At 36.6% G+C, this 24,017-nt stretch overlaps 1 protein-coding gene across 1 annotated transcript in view; it reads left to right on the top strand.

Annotated features, from left to right (window-relative positions):
- The window catches only part of CCDC178 (coiled-coil domain containing 178), a 161,368-nt gene that overhangs the window by 134,898 nt on the left and 2,453 nt on the right, over positions 1–24,017 (top strand). The window contains exon 19 of the mRNA XM_014936908.1: positions 6,573–6,707. Within this exon, the coding sequence (XP_014792394.1) occupies positions 6,573–6,707 (135 nt within the window). The remainder of the gene's footprint in view (positions 1–6,572; positions 6,708–24,017) is intronic.

Below are 24,017 nucleotides of genomic sequence, written 5' to 3'. Positions count from 1 at the left end.
AATCAGCTCTAGAAATTAAAGATGAAACTGGATGCCCACCAGAAAAGAGATAACACAAAATTCCCAGTTATTTCTGAAAAGCTGAGTTTAAGTGGTTTAATTTATATGCCAGGGCTACAGTGTGGCAAAGATATAATACATTTCTGGGCTGTTACTTTCAGGAGCCTTGATAATTACAGTGTTCTTTGGCTTCCATCATTCTCTGCCTTCTTCACAGCATCATGCTCAGTATATGACTGCAAGTGTATGTAAGCTTTCCAAGTGCTTTTGAGAATTGATGATGTTTTATTTTATGATGGTCCTCACTTATGACTATGTCTAGCTCATTCACGTTCACCTCAGCTGAATCCAGACTATTGTTTACTAAGATTTCTGCCCAGCTTCACGTTACATCCAGTATGATATTACATTACATTCTCTTGCAGAAGGGAGGGGAGAGATCTTTTTTCTCTGAATAATTCTTTGAATTTTGTTTAAATGGTGGGATCTAGTGTTCCGTTTCTCTGTCATATGATCATTGCTGTATGCCATGACATTTTTTAGCTTCTGGATTGCTCAGTGCATTGCTGACATCTCAATTGGTTAATGTTAAATGGTTTAGGTTCATAATATTTCATCAAAATATGGTATTGATGGTGGGCTGAGTCTAGTGAGACTTCTCAGAAATGCTCTGCCCATCTGTTTCTCTCATCTGCCTCAGCTACCTATATGTTCCATCCCTGCTGCTGCTTAGTCCATTTCTTCTTCTTTTTAAAATCCACAAATGGGTTTAGTCACTCGGTAAGTAGCTTGCTCTACCTACTGTAGATGCAACATCATCTTCAGCTGCTAGTTTTTTTAAATGTCTCATTTTGTATTTCCTTAGATTCTTTTCAGTCTGGAATCCACATTTGTTCAGAGTAGCTGCCTCTAAGTCTCTGTAATCAGAGAAATTTCCATTTTTTGAGCCTTGTGGTTGAGTTTGCTTCCTACTTTTTAGGCTGTTTCTGAAGGAAACTTCAGGAAAGGAAACAGAAAATTTCAGTAAGTTCTTGAAGGAAAACTCACAAAATCATTCTTTTTTCTGGTAAAATATTATTGCACTGGCAATTAATATTCCATTTTTATGGTCTAGGTTTGGATCGCCTTGTTTGATGTTAGTGAACCCAGCATAGCTATATAAAGCCTAGATTAGATTATGATGGTTAGAATTGCACCAGTTTTGGTTAACAGTTGGATTTCTTAGTCACAACTTGACATCCTTCACAGAGACTTCACAGTTTCATCCAAATATACCTTCCAATTTCCACAAAGACTTTTTTTTCTTCAGGATTGCTGAGCACCAGTAGAGGGATATTTACACTGATACACAGGCAGGCACTTCATTCTCTGTGAAGAATCTCATTCTGGACCAAAATAACAGACATTATAGAAAAAATCAAGTTGCACTGCTGTATTCCTCACATAATGCATTAAAATTTGCTTTGTGAAGATTTTTTTTTGTACAGGGTATAGTTATATAGAGATAAGCATTCTTCCTTGCTCAGCAAGGCTGGTACATAAACAAGCTGATCAACTGTAGGACCTATGAGAGGCTCAAGAGTGCTTACAGAGGAAAATATTTTTAAAATTTTTAGTTGATAGCAATGGAAAAATTTACTAGTGGCTATCTGCAAAAAGAAATTTTTCCAAAGACTTAGAGTTCTCACCAGATTATTTTTATGAAAAAGTCATATCATATAAAAAAAGGCTGTCCCCTTTGAAATGTGACTCCTCTTTGCATACTGTATCTAGTAAAGGAAACATCAGTATAATTTTTTAACAGAAGCAGAATAATGTATTATGCCCAGAATACCTCACAAAAAAAGCAAACTGCTTGGGCTATCCAAACAAATTTAGCCTGAGGCAAACACCTGCCATGCACATTTTTAGATCAAATGTTTAAAGTTTGGCAAAATATAAAGAGAATCTTCTTTTGAGACAAGCAGTATCGCAGTCCTGCCTGTTGTAATATCTGCTACATTTTATGTGATCCAGAACCTTGCAGTTTTACTGGATCAGGCACCTTAGAAATAAGTATGTGTTCTAAATGCAGAATACATTTGTCTGATGAATAACAATAATTTTGGAAAATAAAATGAAACTTTATTTATGGAGGGTCTGACTCTCTTTTTGCATTCTCAGGTGTAAAACAGGAACAATTATATTCAGATTGGTTGAGTCTCACTAATTAAAAACAGCAGAGAGGAGAATTAGGTTTGTAATCATAACCCAATATAATGCTAGCTAGAACTACTAATTGAAGCAGTCCAAGTGGTATGTTATTGACCGAGAAAAAGCATCATGACTGAGTTCCATGTGCTGTTCACTTTGTATTCTTAATGGAGCCACATGCCATTTGGTGTTTAATCAAGTAAACACCCCTAGTTTTGAGTCCATTGGCAAATATGTCTGTAATCTGCATTGGTCTCTTTCTACGGAGCTAAACTGTGTAATAGAAGACAAGCAGGTGAAAATTTTGGGTTCCTGTGAACTGCCAGGCAACAAAAGTAAAAAGCATTCTGTCCTAAATAAAATACAGTTATTATTTTTATTATTAAATTTAAAAAGTTATTATTAAAAAATCTAAAGTTATTATTAAATCTCTGTGTGAGATTTTCTTTCAATTCACCTTTTGTTTACTGTATAGAGCATCTAAATATGTGATAGTATTAATTAGCGAGGACCTAAAAACAATACCACTGGAATAATGAATTAGGCTTCGATAGGCCTCAGCATCAAACATTGTCGTATGGTTTTTATGCCACATTGATCCCTCAAATAAGAAACTACAGATAAAAATATTATCCTAAGTTCAATCATATTATGCAAATCAGGCATGAGTTTGATTAAGTATCTTGATTTATCATAACAAAAAACTTAAAGGTGAGAACAGAATAAAGTAGGCCAAATCATAAGCTTCCTCTCTAGTAAGATATCAATGGCAGCTAATTCACACCTCCTTTTCCCAAATTTACACTGATATTACTGGTCATATAAATAAGGAATTAAACAAATATAGAGCCATATGCTCCCCTCTGCTGAGAGGGTCAGAGGGAAGCAACAACCCAAGTGAAAAAGAACAGTGAAGCCCCAAAGTAGCAGCATGGCGAGGGCAACTCCTTCATTCAGTCTCCCCAGCAACTCACAAAGGTGCCTCTCCAGAAAAGCCATCAGTTCATCATCTCCTCATTTGTAGGAGAAGTCACTTGCTACAAAGTATTGCCCCCTCCCAGCAAAAAAGGGCCGCACACCTTTTGAGAGCCATTACTCCTTCTTGCAGGATGAATATGGTTTTGATCCTTGCAAAACCCCCTACAGTCCCTTTAACAGAAGGTGTTTTTATGGGGACTAATGGCAGATCATTCTCAGCTGCAGCCATGGCAGGTCCAAGAATGACAGAAACAAGGATCTCAGTGCTTCCTTTCCTTTTGAATCTCCAAAATCTGGAGCTAGTTTGTCTTTCTGATTCCTTTTTCCTTCAGTCCTGCTCCTACAGCAAAGTAAATGTCAGAAACAAAATGAGTCTCATACAAATATTTGGTTACTGTACATATTCCTACACCTTGACCACTGGAGATGCTGCTACCTTCTCTGTGAGTATTTGGCTCGATGTGTTGAGAATACTTATGAAATGGCATGTTTCTCAAATAGTGAAAAAAAAACAATGAGAAATGAATTAACAATTATGTCATGTGTGCAACCCATGCATGCCCTGCCTTCTTAAGTCTCTACATGTGATCAAAATGTAAAAGATAAGGAAAAGCAAATAACTACATGTGTATTATATGACCAAGAAGAGGATCTAAGGGAAAAGTGTCAATGCCTGTAGCGACAGAGAGATCATGGCAAAACCTATGAAATCTACAGGCTTAATTTGGCCTAAAAGTGCACTTTTAGCTAGGTTACTCAGGATTTTTCTGTTTTAAATTGTTCCCTCAGCTAAAGGTCTGCAGGTGACTCTGGAGATTCTATGGCCCATCCTAGGTTAGTGCATTCATCAGTTTATTCTAAGCTTGCAGGTAACATTATTTCATCAAGCTATTGCTTTCTTACAGACATATATTTCGGATTCTGTATATAAATGTTATTTATATTGCAATTAATACTGAAAAATTAAGAAATATTTGGTTTAGGCCCCATTTTGCTAGGCATGATGAAAAGTATTCAAAATATGAGATGCATTAGATGCAGGGATACTTACAATAGTAACAACAACTCTCACGGACTTGTAATTTGCAAATGTTTGTTCAGTTCTTTGAAATGAGAAACTATAGTGAAGGTCGTATTGGACACCAGCCATTATAAACTGTCATTTTCTCAATAAATATTATAGCCATTTTCAAATAGCCAAACCTCAAAATTTTTTAATGTCTTTTGATCCTCTCAAGACAAAAAACTGGATGGGCGTTGAACTGGATAGCCACTGATGCCTTTCAGCATTCTCTGATGAATCCTTTCACACGGTCTCCCAGCCACTCATTGTGACAACATGCAATTATTTTAGTTTTTTAGAAATATGAGAATGTTGATAATCCAAACATAGTTTTCTACCTGATTTGTTTTTCTAGGGCTTAAGTAGGTTCTGTTATTAAAATGTCATAAGTCGTTTTGTTTTTCTCCTCTCTCACTTGCGTTCTTTTTCGGACTTCAGAATGGTATCAAACAACATGAGATTTGAAAATAGTTGAATTAATAGCAGACCCAAGGAAAGAGAAAGATTTCAGGAAAAAAAAAATCTTAAAATAGGAGGAAAGGAGCAGTAGTATTCAGAAAAGGTTCTTCAAACTGGAAAACATATTCCTATTTGGGTTCAGTTTTTGGCTATGATTCAGATAGATATTTTTATATTTTCCTATTGAGTTTGTCTACCTTCCCTCATGTTATTTTTAATATATACTGGCAGGACTCAAAAAAATATGTACAAAGATCTGTTATAATATTTTACAGCTTCATTTACAAAAATGCAGGGTACTCACAGCTTCTATAGAATCTAATGGGACTTGTGGAAACTCAGTATCTCTGAAAATCAGGCCATTAATTTTGAAAATGTGCATTAATTACTCTCTAGGCTGTAATAGCTCACTTGATATTACTATAATCTACATTCTTTTGAAAAAGTGTATTTTTCACCTGGTACACTGCGCTTGCTCCTAAAGAGCAGTCATATCTTATCATGTAAAAGCTTCTTTATAACTGATCCAATTATTGACCTGTGGCATTGACCTTAATGAAATGTAATGTTTCCAAAGGAATGGTACAATCTATTGTGTTAATCTGGTTGACAGGCATACTCTTGAAGGCCTCATGCTAACAATAGCTATGGAATTTATTGAAATAATTAACTTGATGAAACACAAACCCATGTATTTCCACTAGGCAATAATTTAGGTGGTGTAAATTTCCATTTTCTAAATTGCAACTAGTTTAGAATATGCAGCAATGTTTACAGAATTTACCAAGACCCACAGTTGTTTTCAAGAACATTCTACGTTGGTAGATTTTCAGATATCATTAAAACATTTTTCTTTGAGACTGAAACCTGCCCCACTGGGTTTATAAGTCCCAAATACCTGCAGATTAAGGAAAAACCGATACCAGTCTTAGCTGTAGATGTAACAATAATTACTGTTAGCAAATAGCCAAAGCCTATCAGGTAAGCACTCACACTTTGAATAATTTCAGTTAAGATTCTTTGCTCTGAATGCAGTTCTGAGGATAAGTGTTATCTTTTCTATCTGTCTATATAAAATCCATTTTTTAAGTAGTGTCACTCTCAGCCGCCGCATTCAGTGCAATTTAGTGCTGTTAGATGCTTTCATGTCACATGGTTATAGCTAGGTAGATTAATAGGAACTTCTATCTGGAAATTTCTTTCCTGTTATTGTTCTCCCTGAGCAGTTGATGGCTAAGTTAATTCTCTTTAGTTTTGTCATGCACTAAAGCACACATTGCCAAGCTATGATAAGCTTTACACAGGGGGGGAAAAAAAGCCCTTGTGTCCATCAAAGTCTTAAACTTGCATTTTAAACTTTGGCCTGACCTGATGTGCCATTCAAAAAGCTTCAAAAGATTATTTTTTTAAGAAAGGTTCAATATGTCCCGAGGCTATCGGTTTTGAGTTAAACTGGGTGAAGTAGAAATATTTTACTCATCAGCTTTGCAGTCACAGAGTTTGCCTCAGCTAGAACAAAACTGCTGAGGCATTTAGAGAAAATTAACCCCCCATCCTGGCAGCCAGATGTGACTGGTTTCTGATGAATGCACATGAGTGGGCTGAAAAACCAAGAGACTGTGAAATTCCTGTCAGGTCCGTACAGCGCAGAATGGGCTATTGACTGCTTTCTATATTTCCCTCTATCATTCTTCTTGAACGCTGCCATTAATTTCCTCTCCTGCTCTGACTTGGGAATTTAATTTTTTTTTTCCTTTTTTTTTTTTTCCTTTTTTTTTTTTTCTTGAAGCAGCAGGAAAGGGGCTGCTGTTGCCTCTCCCCCCCCCTGCTCCTTTCCCCCCACCCCGGTTCCCCGTTCCCGAATCGGTGTCGGTCCCAGGTTTGGGCGCTGCAGAGGCGGCTGCGCAGGGCGCTGGCGGCGCGGTGGAGGCAGCGCGGCCTCTCCATCCGGGCTGGGCTGGCGAGGATCCAGGCAGCCTCTCAGGAGAACGCTCAGAAAATATTAGCTGTGCAGGTAGGTGATTGCAGGGAAGTCGGAAAGATCATTCTGATCTAGATTGAAAAGCAAATGATGGGTAGTGTGATGAAGCATTAAAACCATATCCCATCAGAGTTTTATAAATTTTTAACCTCTTTAATAAACTGGAATTGCATGAAGGATGAATTCAGTAAGTTAGCACATATACCGTGCGTAGTTTGAAAAAAAAGGGGGAGATTAGATTTATTTCTCACAAACCTTCGAAAAGATTATTATAAATACATTGGATATAAATATTTGAAACACAGAGAGGCATTATTACTGCTGCTCTCTTGTTTTAGAAAATGTTACTGTGTCCTGTTTTGTGCAAATATTATTTTCATGGTAAACAATATTGTCATTTTCACTGTTTTTGTACGTAATTTCTTTAGCAGGAGATTATTTTTTAGAAGTATTACACCATCCTAACTCAGTTATATGATGACATCCCCTTATTTGTAAAAAAGCAACATTAGGGGTTTATGAGATTTAAAAATGGTTTCCAACAACATATTGTTTTTCATTTTATGACTTGTTCCCTGTATATATATATATAAGTTTACCAGGGAAAATAACTACTATATAATATAGTTAGAATGTTCTTTTTGTCTTGTGCTATGGTATCTTACTCATATTTCTGTAAAGCCACTCCTTTCAACCTCTTCCCATAGTTAATGGCCATAACCAGATGGCGTTTTTGAAGGGTTTTTAAAAGACTTAAGTGAAAAATTTCTCCAGACTTACTGCTTGCAAAAGGAGCTATGTTGCTGATGCAGCTTTAGTGCAATGTATTCTTAGAAGCCTTGTCAGGCTTTGTTGTGTGATTGTGGAAACAGTTTAAAATTTTACATTTTGATATTATGTAATTACACTTCACATTTAGTATCTGATGCATTAAAGTCAAAGCTAACTTGAATAAGTCGTAGAATTCCACTAAACTGCATCAGCATCATGATCTATTATTTCAGTATCTCACTAAGAGGATTTTTATTTTAAAATTCCAAATTTCAATATGTGTTCTGCTTGGGATTGGAGTAGATGATCTCCAGAGGTCCCTTCCAACCCCGTATCATTCTGTGATTCTAGTGACTCATCCTAGTGACTTTATTCTTGAGTCAAGAAAAAATAATTAAAATAAAAATATAATCAGATTTAATGCTTTATTAATGATTTTTAATACTCTTAATTGTATGGATTTTGGGGGTGGTTATATTTGTTAAATAATGAACTGAATGGTGTGCCGCTGAAAACAGGTAAGCTGGGAAATACACTTTTTTAATTCAAAAATCTCATTTAGCATTTGAAAAACTGGAAAAGCTCCTTTTCGATTTTTTGCGGGGGAATAGCTGGGATGCTTTCTGTTCTCTCCTGTGTTCAACTACTCCATTTGTGGGTGAAGAACAGAGGTGATCAATGTGCAGCCTAAAGCTCATGAGTAATAATAACAGTGACACGGAAGCCACATGTGGCAGTTGGTAGCCTCACACATGAATCTTTACATTAATCTAATGTTACACAGTATTTTAATAGCTGTACTGTAAACCTCATATACAATTGAACAGGCCCTGTTCACAGCCAGATGGGGTTTTGAGCAACCTGGTCTAGTGGACCCATGATAGGAGGCTTGGAACTAGAGGACCTTTAAGGTCCCCTTCCAACCCAAACCTTTGATTCTATGATTCTGTGATTCTTACGTCAGTAACTAGTCCACTTTACAACGAGGGAGTTCTGCAGAAATCTTTTACCTTAACAAATTTTTCCATATATGCTGTTCATGCTGAGAAGCTGCATCAGTAAATCTTGTCACCCTTGTCACCTTGCTCAACTACCTAGAAATGGGCCTAAACTAAGGTTTTACATGTAAGTCCCAGCAACATTTGATGTAGTTCAGATTCGAGTAGCTCAGATGTACCAAAGACAATATTTTGTTGAAAGTCTGAACAACATTCTGTTCCCTATCTGCTTTTATTATCCATGACATCCTTTTCTGATATTCTGATCCCTTTCTGTTTTTCTAATATTCTTGCTATGCAGCTGTTATGCAGTTTGACTGATAACATTAAAATAGTAAACAAGGAAAATATATAAAATTAAAATAGAAACTACTTCAGCTAAGAGGAATTACCAAGGTGTACCAATACAATAGAAGAGTATTTCCTTTCAGCAACATATTTTGATATTTTAGAGGTCTTGGCAGTAATTTATTTATATATGGACCAGTGTCTTTGTTTTATCTCTGTTATTGTCAGATCAATCTATCCTTCTGTCAATTAAGTTCTTATATTGATGGCATTCAGCGTAGTGGCACGCACTTCCAAAATAAAAGCTGGCAGCCTTTCCTCTCCCTTCCTTTTCTCTCAGCAAGAAGTACCTCGAGTTTGTTGTTCCTACTGTCTGTCTCACATTGAAGTCTGAGGAGAAGAACGCGCTGCGCTGAGCAGTGCTCTGTGAGTGTACAGCAAAACTGGGATTCCTGCTCACCAGAGCTTCTGTCCCAGCACCTTCCTTGATGAGAGCAAACAGGAGCAGGTGAATCACGGAGGAAGAGGGAATTAGAAGAGGCAGTAGATACAGTACATTGGCTGCCTAAGTGTTTTCTAATATTTTACAGGAGCCATGACCTGTGTGAGATCCAAGAGAGACTTAAAAGTAGATAATGGAGGGGGTTTTGCCCTTTTCACCTGGTACTTTTTAACTAGCAACACTCTCCAGTTATACACAGCAGCAGGGTTTTGGCAGAATTATGATGTGAAAATTGAGAGCTGCCTCAGACTGGAAGACAGATTTGACCAGTGTTTCGCCATTGCTAGTCTACACTACTAAGTGCCTTTTAAAAAGTCTAGACCTGTCCTCCTATCACTTCCAATGGTGCAGATAGACCATATTGCCTCTAACTTTGTGCTTATGAAGGAAGAACTGTGCCTGTAATAAGGTGGTGACACTGGCGAAACTATTAGCGAGGAGGATGTTTCCAGTAACAGGTATTGGTGGAGTTGGTCATCACCTTTAACAAACACCAAAAAAGCACAAAACCTTAGGAGGGATCCCAGTTCATAGCAAAGTGCTTTTGTTAATGATAATGTGAAAAAAAAAAATACATGCTTGCAATTAAATCTCCCTAAAAGTTTCAAATGAAGAGGAGATCTTTACAATGATGGCAAGCTCCTTTGGTGTCTGATCCCTCAAATTCATTTCAGACAGGGTTATATGCAGTGAGTGTATCAGTCCCAGTTTCTGTTAGCACCAAACTTGGTACCGATGCCAGAGATTTGCCATTGCTCATCCACTGTGCTAGTTAAGCATGGATCTGAGCTTGCTCTTAGTTCAAAGCTTCCCTCCCTGTCACACTGCTAACGCCAGCCCTTGGGCTGAGCCGACTGGCTTTGGTGACTCTACTAAACTGAGCAAGGGTGCTCAGGCTCAGTGTGACGCAGGCAGTGTCTCTCCTGGATCACACAGCTATTGTACTTGTCCTCCTCGGGGATGCTGCTGTTCCCAGAAGCAGCAGCCTGGCCATAAGGAACTGCCACCTTGAACGTCCAGCACCATCTTGAACGTCCTAGGACCAGAATCTCTGCTTTGCCTGGATTATGCTTAGGGTAGCAAAAGGAGAGGGTCCCTCGTTTACCTCTTTGGCTCTCTGTCCAGCCTTAGCACAGACTGTACAGGTGTTTGCTCTGCCTGACCCCAACCACCAGCAGTGCTCTTTACCAGGGAATCATAACCAGAACACAGTGCCTCCTGGCTGCACCTCCTTCTGGGTCTCTGTTCTGAGAAAGACCAAAAAACATTACTTAGTATGTAGGAGAAATGAGTATATGTTTTCTGAGCTCACACCATGGTTATGTGACTGAAGACATGTTAATGTTATCCAAATACGTTAAAATTGTCCAAAGCACCAACAATATGAGTGTGAACCATGAAAGCAGAATTATGGGAGCCAACCTCCCATAAATACTAGCTTTTCCCATTGTTTTTTTCCCCAGGGGTCATTAGTCTATATTGTACATGGTGACATTAATAGTTTTTTTTAAAGCAAAATGCCATTTTAATTTATATTAAACTCCCTTTGTTTCTATCAAACTCTTAAATACATGTTTCCTGTTTTTCACCATGATCCTTCTAGCCATTTTGCTTTTTCAAAATTTAATGTTTGCCTTGGAAATAGGAATGATCAACTGATTACTTAGTGTCCATATGTTTTGTGAATATACTTCTGGTAGAAAATGGAATTTTAAAATTGAGCATTTCAATTGTGATGTTACAAAAGGAATAAGAGAATCTTCCATAGTAATAGCAAAGAATAAATAGGTTGGCAATCAAATCAACTGCTAGAGCAGAGATCAATGACTGAAATGAATTCTACTTTCAATTTTGGCTCATCCTCTATTTCATTTTTTGTAGAGCAAAGTGCAGGACTATTTCTTGAGCAAGAATATTTCATCTTTTTGTGCTCTACCTTTTTTCTAACCTGTTTCAAGTTTTAAAAAATCCTTTACTGCTGTCTGATTGCAACCAGTGCCAGAATTTGAGAGATTAGCATTGCGGTGCATGAAGTGCATTAGAAGTGCATTAGAAGTGCATGAGCACTGTTCTGCTCTTATTTCATTCCGGGCAGTTTACATACGTGCTTAATGACTCTGAAAAGAGAATTTGTTTCTATCATGGTGGTCAAAGAAAGTTCTATGAGCTCCATCATAGATTACACTAACTCTTCACGTAAATTTAATTATCTTAATGGGCAAACAACACCCTGTATGGTAGGAGAGGAGCAAAGACTATTACTGAAGTCAGTGACATTATTCTTCAAATAAAAGCAGGATGGAGATCTTTTGGGTTTGAAGAAATGTGACAGAGCAATGTGGGTAAAATGTCATAGTCACAGTTGGTGCAGTCTATATTCTATAGTCTGTTGGGGGATTTCAGTCTTCAAAAATCCTTCTACAATTACTAAATATATTTTTAATCCAACAGAAAACAACAAAAGTAATTTCTTTGATTTAGAAAAACTTGATAGAAATGTAAAACCTTTTCTCCCAAAAATGTGCAGGCAAGGTATTTGTTACGTTAATGACTCTTATTTTCCCAATAATGTTTTGGAGTTTCAATAACTTGGCTCTTGAGTAAGTTCAATTAACTATCTAATTGCAAAAATGATATATGATGGCAGGTGTAGGTTTATTTAGGACTGTGGCTGTACTTTAATCCTGACAGTCTTCAATTTATTCCATCCTTTTAGATGATTTATCTTGACTACCTGAAAGGAGGTTGTAGAGAGGTGGGAGTTGGCCTCTTCTCCCAAGTATCAGGTGATAGGGCAAGAGGGAATGGCCTGAAGTTGCACCAGGGGAAATTTAGATTGGATATTAGGAAAAATTTTTACACTGAAAGGATTATCAAGCACTGGAACAGGCTGCCCAGGGAAGTGGTAGAATTGCCATCCCTGGTGGTACTTAAAAGGCAGCTTAGTGATATGGTTTAGTGATGGTTTTTGTCAGTGTTCCGTTGATGATTGGACTTGATGATCTGAAAGGTCCCTTCCAACCTAGACAATTCTGTGATTCTATGATTCTATGACTATAGTTATGCCAGAATTATTTTGGGGGCCACAGTACTAACAAACAAAAAAAATAGCATCATTGCTGCTATCCTTGCAACTTTAAAGCATTTCATATATGCTTTTTCTGATGATAGCATGACAAAGGTACCTTTTTAATAAATACAAGATTATTGGTTTAATTTTTAATATATCTGCACCTTTGATAGCCATTCACACCGGTGAAATGTGATATAAAATTAGATGATCAAAATTTAGAGTTTGGAGACTTCTTATTTGGTGGCTGTTTTACCCATTTTCATTAGGTGGAAATTGCTACATAGGACACAAAGGAATGATGCATCAACCCACAGACTGTTGCTTTGACTGCAGAATGCTGTGATTATTTACACTTATTCTGCAGTTACACTGAAGTTACTTGATTATCTTCAAATCCTTAAAAACTTTTTGGCAAAGCTGTTGTGGTTCAAAATAATTTCACTGTAGTGAGCTGCATCAGTTTACACTAGAAAATAGCCTTTATCTCTTTTTTACTGTCTTTATTTGGGCAATTTTGCAGAGGTCACCAGAGAAAGGACTGTTCTTAACTAAGGCTTTGAAACTTTGCTGAATCTACTGTGGGCATTTTGGAGGATACTGCATTTTACCAGAGGAAATGATTTACTGACTGTGCAAAATCTTGGTTTTTGTGGCACCTTGTTCTATCTCCTTACAGGAAAGAGCTAGTGCAGTTCCACTAAGGCCAGAACCAACGATAATCCTGCGTGCTAAAAGCGGGATTCGCTTCCTGAAAACCACTCAGTCTTAACTTGCTTTTTAACTGTCAGATGGTAGTCAATTTAAGTACATCTTTTGTTCTCTAACTTATTAACACAGGTGTGTTATGGTGTCCCTCAGGGCTGACGCTCTTCAAAATCTGTATGCCTTCTCTTTTATTTTTCTCTGTTATGGGTTGAGTTATCACCATTTATGCTGATTACACTCAGTTGTGTCTTTTTTGCCTGCTGATTTTGCCTTAGCAGTCTTGCTGTTTCTGCCTTGTCTTGGAGACATATGGGGTTGGATGACAGATAACTTTTCTTAAGGGGACATGGCTACACACCTTTTAATTAGTTCTAAGCTTTTGTATTTAATCACATTTATTCATATTAACCATTAAAATATCAAAGTCAAATTTTGCTGGGTTTATTATTCATTGATAAAATAGTTATTTTGCGCAGTTAAAGAGGAATTGAGACCAGCCATTTTTGCTCCTGCTGATGGGGGTAAGTATTCTGAGTTGAAAAATTTTTCCTTAGTTAATTGGGTTCCAAAGAAACATGGAAAATACGTGGCTTTCCTTTCAAATGCTTATGAACTTTGGATAATAACACCTGGAATTCTTCAAAATATGATCTTAAATTTTATTTCAATCCTTAAAATGATTATTTTTGTATAGATTTTTCTAGTTGATGATGCTGACAAGCATTCACCAAAATCTTTTAATTTATTTATCATGTAGGTGTAGTGACAAATACAGCTGCCATGGAATAGACAAATGTTCATGACCATTTATTGTATTGCTGCGTGATGAGAGGGACACTTCTAGTGAGAGAGTACAAAGTAATCTCAAAATAAGTCCAATTTGTAGAAGAAATTTGAACCTGCTTCATTTCTTTGCCTTATTTTCATGGTCTGTGATTGTGCTTACACATGACAAAACTCTGATGTGTTTATTCTGACATGATTTCCTTTACCATTTTTGAAGTGGAGTGCACATATCATCTGACACAACTCAGTTGCATTTAGGTTTTTATGCCCCTTATGCCTTAGCGCACCAAGCTTCTTATGCTTCACATAAATGGAAGCATGGCATCTAAGAGTTATATTTCTTCAGTATTCCCCACCACTTACTGGAATCCGCCTCTGTATATTACCAGAGTTGCCCTAATTGTCCACTTTTTTACACTTTCTAACATCCGCACACAGAAGTGTCTTAATCATTCAAAATACATTTACTAATATAAATGTGTAGATATATTTTTTTTAATAATGAAACCCAAATTTACAGAATTAAAAGTCAACTACAAATAACTTGAGGTCTGACTTTAACTGATGATGAGATTACTAGACAAACTTCATTTCTTACTGAGCAAAAATTATCCTCCTATTAAAAAGAAATAAAAACCAGAAATGCAGTCTATGAGTTCATATTCTTTCCACCTGTAACTGATAACTTACATTTGTGGGCCAAACACTCAAAAATCCAGTCAAATCTAAGGAACTGCCAAGCTTATTATCTCTGCTGCTTTTATTGTCAGCAGGGTTACTCAAACCAGTAGGTCTTAAAAGACAAGAAGAGAAAAACTCACATGACTTCCAGCTTCTTCAGAATTGATCCACTGAGTCATGTCACTGCTACCGCAATCTTTAAGCCTCAGATTATTCTCTGTACTTCCTGATAGAGTTTAAAACTTGATGGAATAAAAATGTGCTGAAACACTATATCATGAACTGAAAAGTTTTCCAAAAAAATTGAAGTTGTTGTGCTAAGTGCATTTTCCAGAATCTGAAGACTACTGGGTTTCTATTTCTTGAAGTAGCATAAAATTGAATTTTTTTACTTAAATAACTAAAATCTGTGCTGAAATGGTTACACACAATAGGCTGAATTAAGTTTCTAGAAATAACTGCAATCCAAATATTTCTACATTGAGTACCTTGGTTTTGTAATCTTAATAATTTTCTTTTAGGATCTTTTTTTAAACTCCAAAATTCCCCAGGATATAAACCATTATATTGACATTTACCTTCATCAGCAGCATAATTAGTGCCAATACACTTATCTGCCACTTTAACTGGGAGTGAATAACAACTGCAGTGTGCTGTCTCTTACCTATCTCAGCCTTTTTATCTAATTGACATCCCTCCTGGTCCCAGTCTCTTCTTCTCCTAGCCCAGTGTCAGTGCTGCATCTCATCCCAGATGAATGTCAGACCTGTCTTCTGCACCTGACTTGCTCCTCTACTGTTGGTCCAGCCTTTTCTGCTCTCCCTTCAGGCTATTTTTCCAGCCTTAGTCTCTGGCACTATCTTTTGATTTGCATTTTCCTCAGTTCCCTTGTTGCTTCCTCAAGTGCCTGCCTTTGTCTTTTTTTCTAATCAGTGGTTGCCATCTTCTACCACCCAGCCTTTGAGACCTGCCAGTTCCAGCCTCTGCACTCACCTGACAGACCAGACAATTTTCCTTCTCTGCAGCCCAGTTGTATCTCCTCATAAACCTTCTCCAAATCTAACTGTTGCCCCATTTTGTCTTTTGTGCTGTCACATTCAAATCAAAGCATTTCCTCCTCCTCCATCATCTACTGGGCCAAATGAAAGCACAGGCAGGACACCCCTGCTCTAAGGCCTCTAGACCCAAACCACAGCAGTCCCATGATACCACTGTAGAGAAGCCTTACTTGAGCAAGGCTCAAGTTTGTAAAAATGTGGTTTTCAGAGCTACTGAGCTCAAGCTGACATTTACCAAGCATGGGCAAACTGTGTTTTCAGAGCCTCATGTCCCTGAAAATTTTTTGGTAGTGGTGCATGACCCATTTCTGTATTTTTTGAAATTTACCAAAGAAATCAAGCATTTGAGCCCAATGCCTAAATTTCAGAAAAATTGTTTTTTTAAAAAAAAAAATAAATTATAATGGATCCTACAAAAACAAATGCTTGGAAACTTTCATAATATGCAACGCCCTCAGCCCTACCTACAGTTCAGGGGAGTCCTTCCTGTTTTAGAAAAATTAGTTGAATTGGTTTAAGCACCAGTGGTGCAAAATCCAGCAATAACTAATTCAAGTTCTTCCTAGCAAAATGTGTAGGCATCCTGGATTCTCTTAGCAGAGCTCGGCTGTCTTGGTTTGAGTAGGTGTGCTATGAGTATCTGGGACAATATGGGAAAGCACATGCACAATCAAAATGTCTCAAAATATTTTATTGTGGTTCTGTGACAGGTTTGTGGGTTTTTTCTTCTGGAGAAGCATATCCATTTCTCATCCATAATGTTAATTTTCTAAGTCATGTTTTCTCCTGACTGGGGCAATAGTATTGAATAGCAGAAAAGCCATAGTTTTCTTAAGCAGTACTGGCTAAACAAGAGAAAACATAGTTTGAATGTACCTTATGTTTCCACCAGCTGCTCTGATGGATACCTTTAAGCAACAGAGCGAACAACCTTCTAAATAGTTCCATTTATTAGAAATTGCTGTGTTTTGGAGACTTTTATGCTAAATAACTGTACATATTTGGGTACTGTGTTCAAGTTGAAGGCCAAATTATAGGTAGCACTGAGGTTTATGGTGATGATTTTGTGGCTTATGAGTCTCTCTTTTGAGACCTTCCCAAATAGAAAAACATCTCAAAGGTCCATCGTTTGCATCACAAGATACCCTTTATAAGTGAAACCAGAACAGTTTTGCATGTACTTACTCCTTCAACAAGTCAATAGTAGTTTGAATGACAAGAGAATACAGAAATGGGCTGACAAGTAAGACGGTTATTCAGTTGTTATGTGTCAAAAAGAAAAGGAAATGACGCTTCATAGATTTGCTTTTCCAGCAATTGACAGAAGCCTTCAGTGTATAATTAAGAAAAGTTAAATAAATCCCATTTTTAGGAAGAAAAGATTAAGGATAGGATTTATGAAGTTACACTGTTGCCAAATGAGCAAATGCTTAGCTCTGGTTTTATAAGTCAAAACTAAGGAATTAGATTTCTTTATCCAATACAGTGAGTAAAGAATCAGAGAAATGACATTTTAAATTAATGATTCAATCTTGCAACATCACTTTGGGCTACCCGAAGTTTAGTCACCTCCTTCTACCCATTTTAAACATATATCAAAACACAGGTTTAATGATGAACTGTTTACATGTTGAAACTCCTTTTTGGCAGCTCTTCTGTTTTTGTCATCACCTGAATTAATTATGGTAGTTCAGAACATCTCTAGTAAACATGCTGATATATCATAGATTATAAACTCATCTACTGAACTCTTAACTATGGTTGCAAAGTAGATTATTTTATTTAAAGACAGCAGTTTAAAAATTTAGACATTTAATTTAATTATCCTCTCCCAGAAGTATAAGAAGAAATCAGAATCCTAGTGTGAATAGCATTATACTTGCATAAGAAAACTTACAGGAGCATTTTTGCCTCAAACTCAATAATTTTAGTTATAATCACTAACTATGTTTTTGTTTTACAGAACCAGTATGATTTGGAAAAAGAATAAAATTGCTTTTAAAGTACAAAAATAATTATGAACCACTTGAAATGTAATGTCTGTATTTTATTTCTCATCAGAATTCATTAGTGTGTAACATCAATAATTTAGCCCATCATTTGCCAACACTGACTTGGCTCAGTAGTTCAATCATGTAACCCTGTAAACTCACTTTCCATTAAAATGAATGTTGCTGACAAAGGATAACTAAAGAGATACTTCATTTATTAGCTAAAGAGATACTTCATTTATCAACATTTTTAAATTAGGAGTTTGGGACCACAGACACTTAGCTGGATAAATTATTCAAAGGAATCTTTGCATTAGGCCTAAAGATGTTTGTAGAATCAAATACAATGTTATCCAGAGTTATAACTGCCTTTCATTTGTGTAACATGTAATTCACCGTATACTATTCCAGAAACCAACAGAGCCACCTGCAGAGAATCAAATGACCTACCGGAATGAAATCGTGACTGTCATGTGCAAAATTATAAAATGTGTAATAGTTATCCCGTATTTTGATTGACTCAATCAAGCATTTCCCATGGAAAAGTCCTTAAAAGAAACTTCTTGCAACAGGCACTATAATATTCCAAAGTTGCATTTGAGGCATTAAACACTTTGAACTATTTTACTGTGAGCAGCTTCTTCAAATCCAGTTGTTATTTTCTCCAAACACATCCTTTAAAAACACGCAGGTTTCAGATACGATGTCTCAGCTTGTCCTCCAGCCTTTTTCCTGGCCACCTATTCTTTCTTACTGGCTTCATTTTCAAAACTTCAGGGTTGAGTTTTTTTGATAACATCCTACAACTTGGACATAAATGTTTCTATTTTGAAATTAAACAGCTACTTGAAGCATGTGAGGACAAAGTTAGGAATAAAATAAAACCCTCTCATATCATGTCTTTTGCCTATGCCTGGGAAGATAAATCTGGAAACCAAATCCTTCCTGAGGACAAATCAGTAAACATCTGTCACAGGATCGATGTGACATGGCTGTCACCTGACTGCCACTCCAGAGGGCTGCTGCTGGTGGTACAGAAGCAACCAATTGAGGACATAAGCAGAAAGCAAACAAAAATGTTGCCATACCAGTTTGGTGCAAGCTGCAATATTATTGTCCAATTCCCCTTACTCTTTCCTATCTATCTTAGTAGAGTGTATATGGTTTTTCAAAGTGTTCCCATCTTTTATTAAAGAGATCTCCCATCCCTTTATTAAACTTTGCGGTAGAGATATTCTTAACCTAGAGACAAGAACCACTCCTCCTTCGAGCGATGTTCCAAGTAAATCCTGTAACAGTCTCTGTGCTCACAGGCTGTTATAAATACATTCTTATGATACTCCAGGCTGAGGAGTGAAGGATCAAATTTAAGTCTTTATTTGTAAGTGTTCTCATAAGAAGTATTTTTTCTTAAATGAATGGGATATTGCTCTGAGCCCGAGCACTGTGGTAACTGAGCAGGTATGTGGTAGCAGAGCAGAAACCTGTATTTGAGACAAAGGAAAAGAAGCTACTATCGGCTAATTCAGGGGAATGAGGAGCTTTGTACAAGCAAATCTTTTTGGTAAATTTTTCTCTTTTTTGTGAGAGGAGAGTGGGGTGGAAAGGATTACGGCTTAGAGAACTACTTGGTTCTCAAGAATAATTTTCAAGAAAATGAGAACAGAAGCATTCTCTTTTAATAGTGCTGTATTTCTCATTCCTATAATATTCAGCATTGCTACAAGGGTATGAAATCTGTATCATCACTTGACTCAGCATCAGTTTTGGTGCTTCTATTGGCACTGGAGCAATAAGCTGAGAGTTAAAGACTCAGGAAGAGCAGTTTCATTCTTACACTTAACTCTTCTCCAAAACTCTGATGGGTCACAGCAGTTTCACTGAGTTGCTTTAGTATGCCAGCTTGTCACAGCTATCGTGGAATTTTACTGGAGCGTTTTAATTATCTATAATAATTCCAGAAAATCCTCCTTTTCATTTGGCACAGATTTTTCAAAGCTATGAGTTTTAGTTTTATTACTATTTCTAAAATAAGAAAATTAAAGAGTACACCAACAAGGAGATTTTTAATGCTATGCTTCACTCCAATTAACCTTTAGGGACTAAGAAGTCTTGTAAATCAAAAAACATTCTTAAAACTGGTCCCGTTGAAGTAAATGATGAAGTTAGACTGACTCCCTAAACACAGGTCTATTTTCCTTAGAGTGAAGGCGGAACAATCTGAGTCAATATACATACTCTCACTACATTGTCTTGTAGTGAAAGTTTTATTCTGAGGGCTAAAATGACATCTGTATTTTAAAAGTAAGTGCTGTGGTGATAGTTTTCTTATAATCTTGGTGGCCCAAGAATGTAAACAAGGCAGATCTTATAAGGCAAGTCTTTTATCAGACAGGGAGAAAAACCAAGCTTTTGACTACACAAGTCCTTCCTGTTAGCACCATTTCTTGTATTTCTGATAACTATCGGGGAGGGTGTTGTGCATTATGTTCTCAGTTTTAGTGATATATTCATTGGTAATCTAATTACCACTCGTTTTAAAATGTGTATATATATATATAATTATGCAGCAAATACTTCCTCCTGTATTGTGGTCTTTGTTAGATTTTAATATCTTACTTAACTCACTGTAATAATAGTTCCCTACATTTTGTAGTGACTCCTTTGACCCATGCAGTTGATGAGTCTAACCACTGCCAGTGTTATAGTATTAGCTTTCTTTTCCATTTATTTCTCATTCTTTATAATTCCTACTTCTTTCTTAACAGGTGAAGTCTACAAGATTGGGAAAATTTAGATGAGATGAGGAAGGAAATTATTTGATTAGATAGGTCAGATTAGGATTTGAGATTAACAATCTAAAAAAAATTCAGATTAAAAAATGACGATGCAGTTTTCTGAAAGTTTTTCTTATAAAAAACTTCTTACAGTTTTTCTTTGGTTTCTCTAATTTTCTTAGTTCCATATGTCTCAAAGATAACAAGCCGTTTGTCATCTTTCTTCTATTAATCATCAAAGAGTTGAGATTTTCCTGTATATAAAACATCAGAATTTTTCATTGCTTTATAGTCCCTCAAACAGCATATAATTCTGGAGCTCAATCTGTAATAGCTTGACAGCATCAGTGTCACCCTGACACATACATTGCTGCCCAATAACCATTCTGGTTGAGAAGTCATGCACTTTAGCTTCACCAGTATGATTTCTGCCATACAAAGATCAACATCCAGAAAAGTGGGCTTTTTGGGCTGCCACTTGATTTAGAATAATTTAAGAAACCTTTTATTAAATAGACTCATGTCTTTAAGTAGCACTTTCCAATTAGGGAATACTGAAGATTTTATGCTCTCCAAAACCAAAATAATTTTTTTATTGCAGCAAGTTAGTGGCAGAAGTACAAATTATTTTGGAACCAAATCAGCTTCCTTCGAGAGCAAGAGAAGCCTGTGTAGGGTGTGTGGATGCCCTCTGAGTCAGCTTGTCCAGTTTTCTGTCGCTCTTGTATGATGGGGGCAGCTGCGTCTTGGACACTAATGTCCTTGGGGACATGATGGAGAGAAACCTGAGTGAGCCACTCCATGACTTCTGCCCCTGTTGCCACACTCCTTGGTCTTGAGTGGTACAAGCTGTCTTTCTGCCTGCTCAGTCCTACAGGGAGTGTTTAATGTCTATTCTCAGAGACTATAAATGAATTTGCAAAGTTGTTTGTGGATATATTGCTCTTCTAGCTGTTTCCAGGTTAATGCAAACCCTTCCTTCTCGAGTTTCCATGTGTGCTACAGGGACAACAAGAGCAATAGCTGACACTGTGGAAACTCAGAAGTACGATCCTGAGATTACAAGGACATCTTCTGAGATTTATGAATACTTGCTGGAGCACTGGGAATTCCTGCAAAAATCCTCTTCAGTCTGTTCTAATCTGCCTGTTCTGGGATAGGAAGGTGTTAGGAAAATATATTGCATATGTTTATTCTGCTCTTTTACTCTTCCCTACTCTTCCCTCCCATCATGACCATTCTGGGAACAGAACGGTGGGTTAGATGGACTGTTGGTTTGACTCCACATTGTAGTTTGTAGTTTGTATGTTATGGTGTTACAGAAAAATTAGAAGCTCAACACTAATGTTGCTGGCTTCTAAGGCAATATATGCATTTTCCAATTTCACATTCAGATTTTATTTATAGCCCTATTAGTATTCCTATGTTTTTCTGCATAGTTTTATGATTATCTTGTTGATTTAATATCTTCATGTATTTCAGATATTCTGCATCTGCACCAAAAGGTAGTTTGCAACTTTTATCCTTTTTCCTCTCTGGAAGCACATGAAATTATTTATTTCTGAAGAATTCTTTTCTAAGTAACTTTAAAATTTACCATATGAGATAACAAGTTTGCACAAAATGTGAATCATAACTGGATATGTACCACATCTAGGGAGAAGCTGATTCTCCAGGAGTTAATTTTAAAATATTTCCAAGTTATGATACTCATAGAACAATAATATTTTGTGCATCTAAGCTAAAAAGTTTGAGAATAAATCTTACAGACAATTGAATTTCAGGTGCTGTTTAGGCAATTATTGTTTGACTATAGGCATGATGTTTCAAGAAAGGAATTTTCATGGCCAAAGTTCATTCCCACTTCTTTTTTTCCATTCTTTCCTCCAGCAAATGAGTCCTTGCAGGCCTCCAGGAAGGAGAATTGTTATAAAATGGGCTTTGTCAGTGAAAGAATCAAGTTACTCACCTCTTTTTAAAGTTTTGCAGTCTATCTCAGACATATATCCACATGTCATATCTCGCTGCTCCTGCAATATATTAGGCAGAGAAGCTAACAAATGAAAAGCCAGTAAGGACTATTAAGGACTCAGGGCCTGATTTTGATAGTTTTCTGTGTTTTAAATCCATTAGTTTCATTACAGTTACACCTAATTTATGTCTCTCTGAAAATCAAGCATTAAGTTTGCCTTGTATTTTTAGTCTTTATTTCTAATTATTTTAAAGCTGCTAGTATATGACTAATGGAGCAAATTTGAAGACGAGTGACCCCATTTTATGTCACTGTATATTTAAAATAAATGTTTTCAGTTTCTAAAATTAAATAATGACTTTTTTTTTTCACTGAAACACTAATAAAGCATATGACTGTCATAAACTTAATTTACTTAGTACATTGTAAAATGCAGCGTCCTTCCTAAGAAGCTGCACTTCTTTAGGGAAAGGAGTGGAAATTTTCCTCCGACCCAGGGCTTCATAAACATGTGACCAAAATGGCAACTAGAATAAAATGAAGCACTTCCTCAGTAACAGCTCTGCTGAGAATCAAATCGCTGCCCCACGGAAGTCTACAGCCTAATTTGAGAATTCATTTTACGTGAAAGTAATTCATTGATTTAAATCATTCATGGAAATGAGATCAGGGATAAAAGGTACAGTTTGTGGTGTTTTGTTGTGTTGTTGGGTTTTTTTTGTTTTAATTTCAGGAGTGACAGAATGCATCCATAGCTCTCAGTTTTCAGTTAATGGGAACACAGATGTATGCTAAACTTTGGCCTTAGACAGACGTATCAGTATAATTTTGTCAATGAGCCAGCACAGGAAATCTTCCTTTAAGACAATATGATCTAATCTTAAGTGTTTTATTAAATCTATTTTAAAATCAATCCAGTGTCGTTAATAAACTATCATTTGATGATTAGTTTTCCCACTTGTAAACATTAGTTATTAAAAATGGCATTCAGCAATATTTACAATATATGTTAATATTACCTTCATTTTATTACTGAAAGACAGTACATTCAATCCAAATAAAAGGTAGTGGTACTTCAGACAAGATTGTTCTGGTGGTGGTTGTTTTAATTATATATAAAAAAATATATATTATATATATATTTAATTATATTCAGTTCAACTGAATCGTTGAACTGCACTCAATTCCAGAACATTTTTAGAAACCAGAACACCAATAAAAAGTGACACTGGTTCCAATGCTACCTTCTTTACTGAATGTAAACTTCAGCAAAATCTTGGAAAGTCGAATCAGTAAGTCAGTGAAATAATCTTACCACTCCAGCTTCCTTTTCTGTCATATCTCTTAAGAGTTTTATCCAGTTAGATATTTCATCCCAAATTTCATTACTGCTGCATTTGGCTACAGCACCACTACACTCGTGACTTTCTCAGGGATAGTGGCCCAGTGCATTTACTTTCAGTTTACATTTATGTTTCTCTCCTTACGTCCACATGCATACAACACACTTTGATACTCTTGAGAGAACCTCTCTAATGGGTAACGATGCTGTGAATAGTCCCCAGGTTACTCCAGACACACTGGATGAGAAACACACACAAAGAACAATAATTGGTTTGGTGATGGGTCATTGTTTGGTTTTTGTTGTTGGTTTTTTTTTTTGGCTGCTCAGGATAAATTATCTCAAGAAGAGAGGTAGATAGAGTCTACTCAGGTCAGTGTCTAGCCTCCAAAGAGGACC

The sequence above is a fragment of the Calidris pugnax genome, unplaced genomic scaffold (genome assembly GCF_001431845.1).
Source record: "Calidris pugnax isolate Ruff unplaced genomic scaffold, ASM143184v1 scaffold51, whole genome shotgun sequence".
NCBI lineage: Eukaryota > Metazoa > Chordata > Aves > Charadriiformes > Scolopacidae > Calidris > Calidris pugnax.
This window is presented reverse-complemented; position numbering and strand designations above follow the sequence as displayed.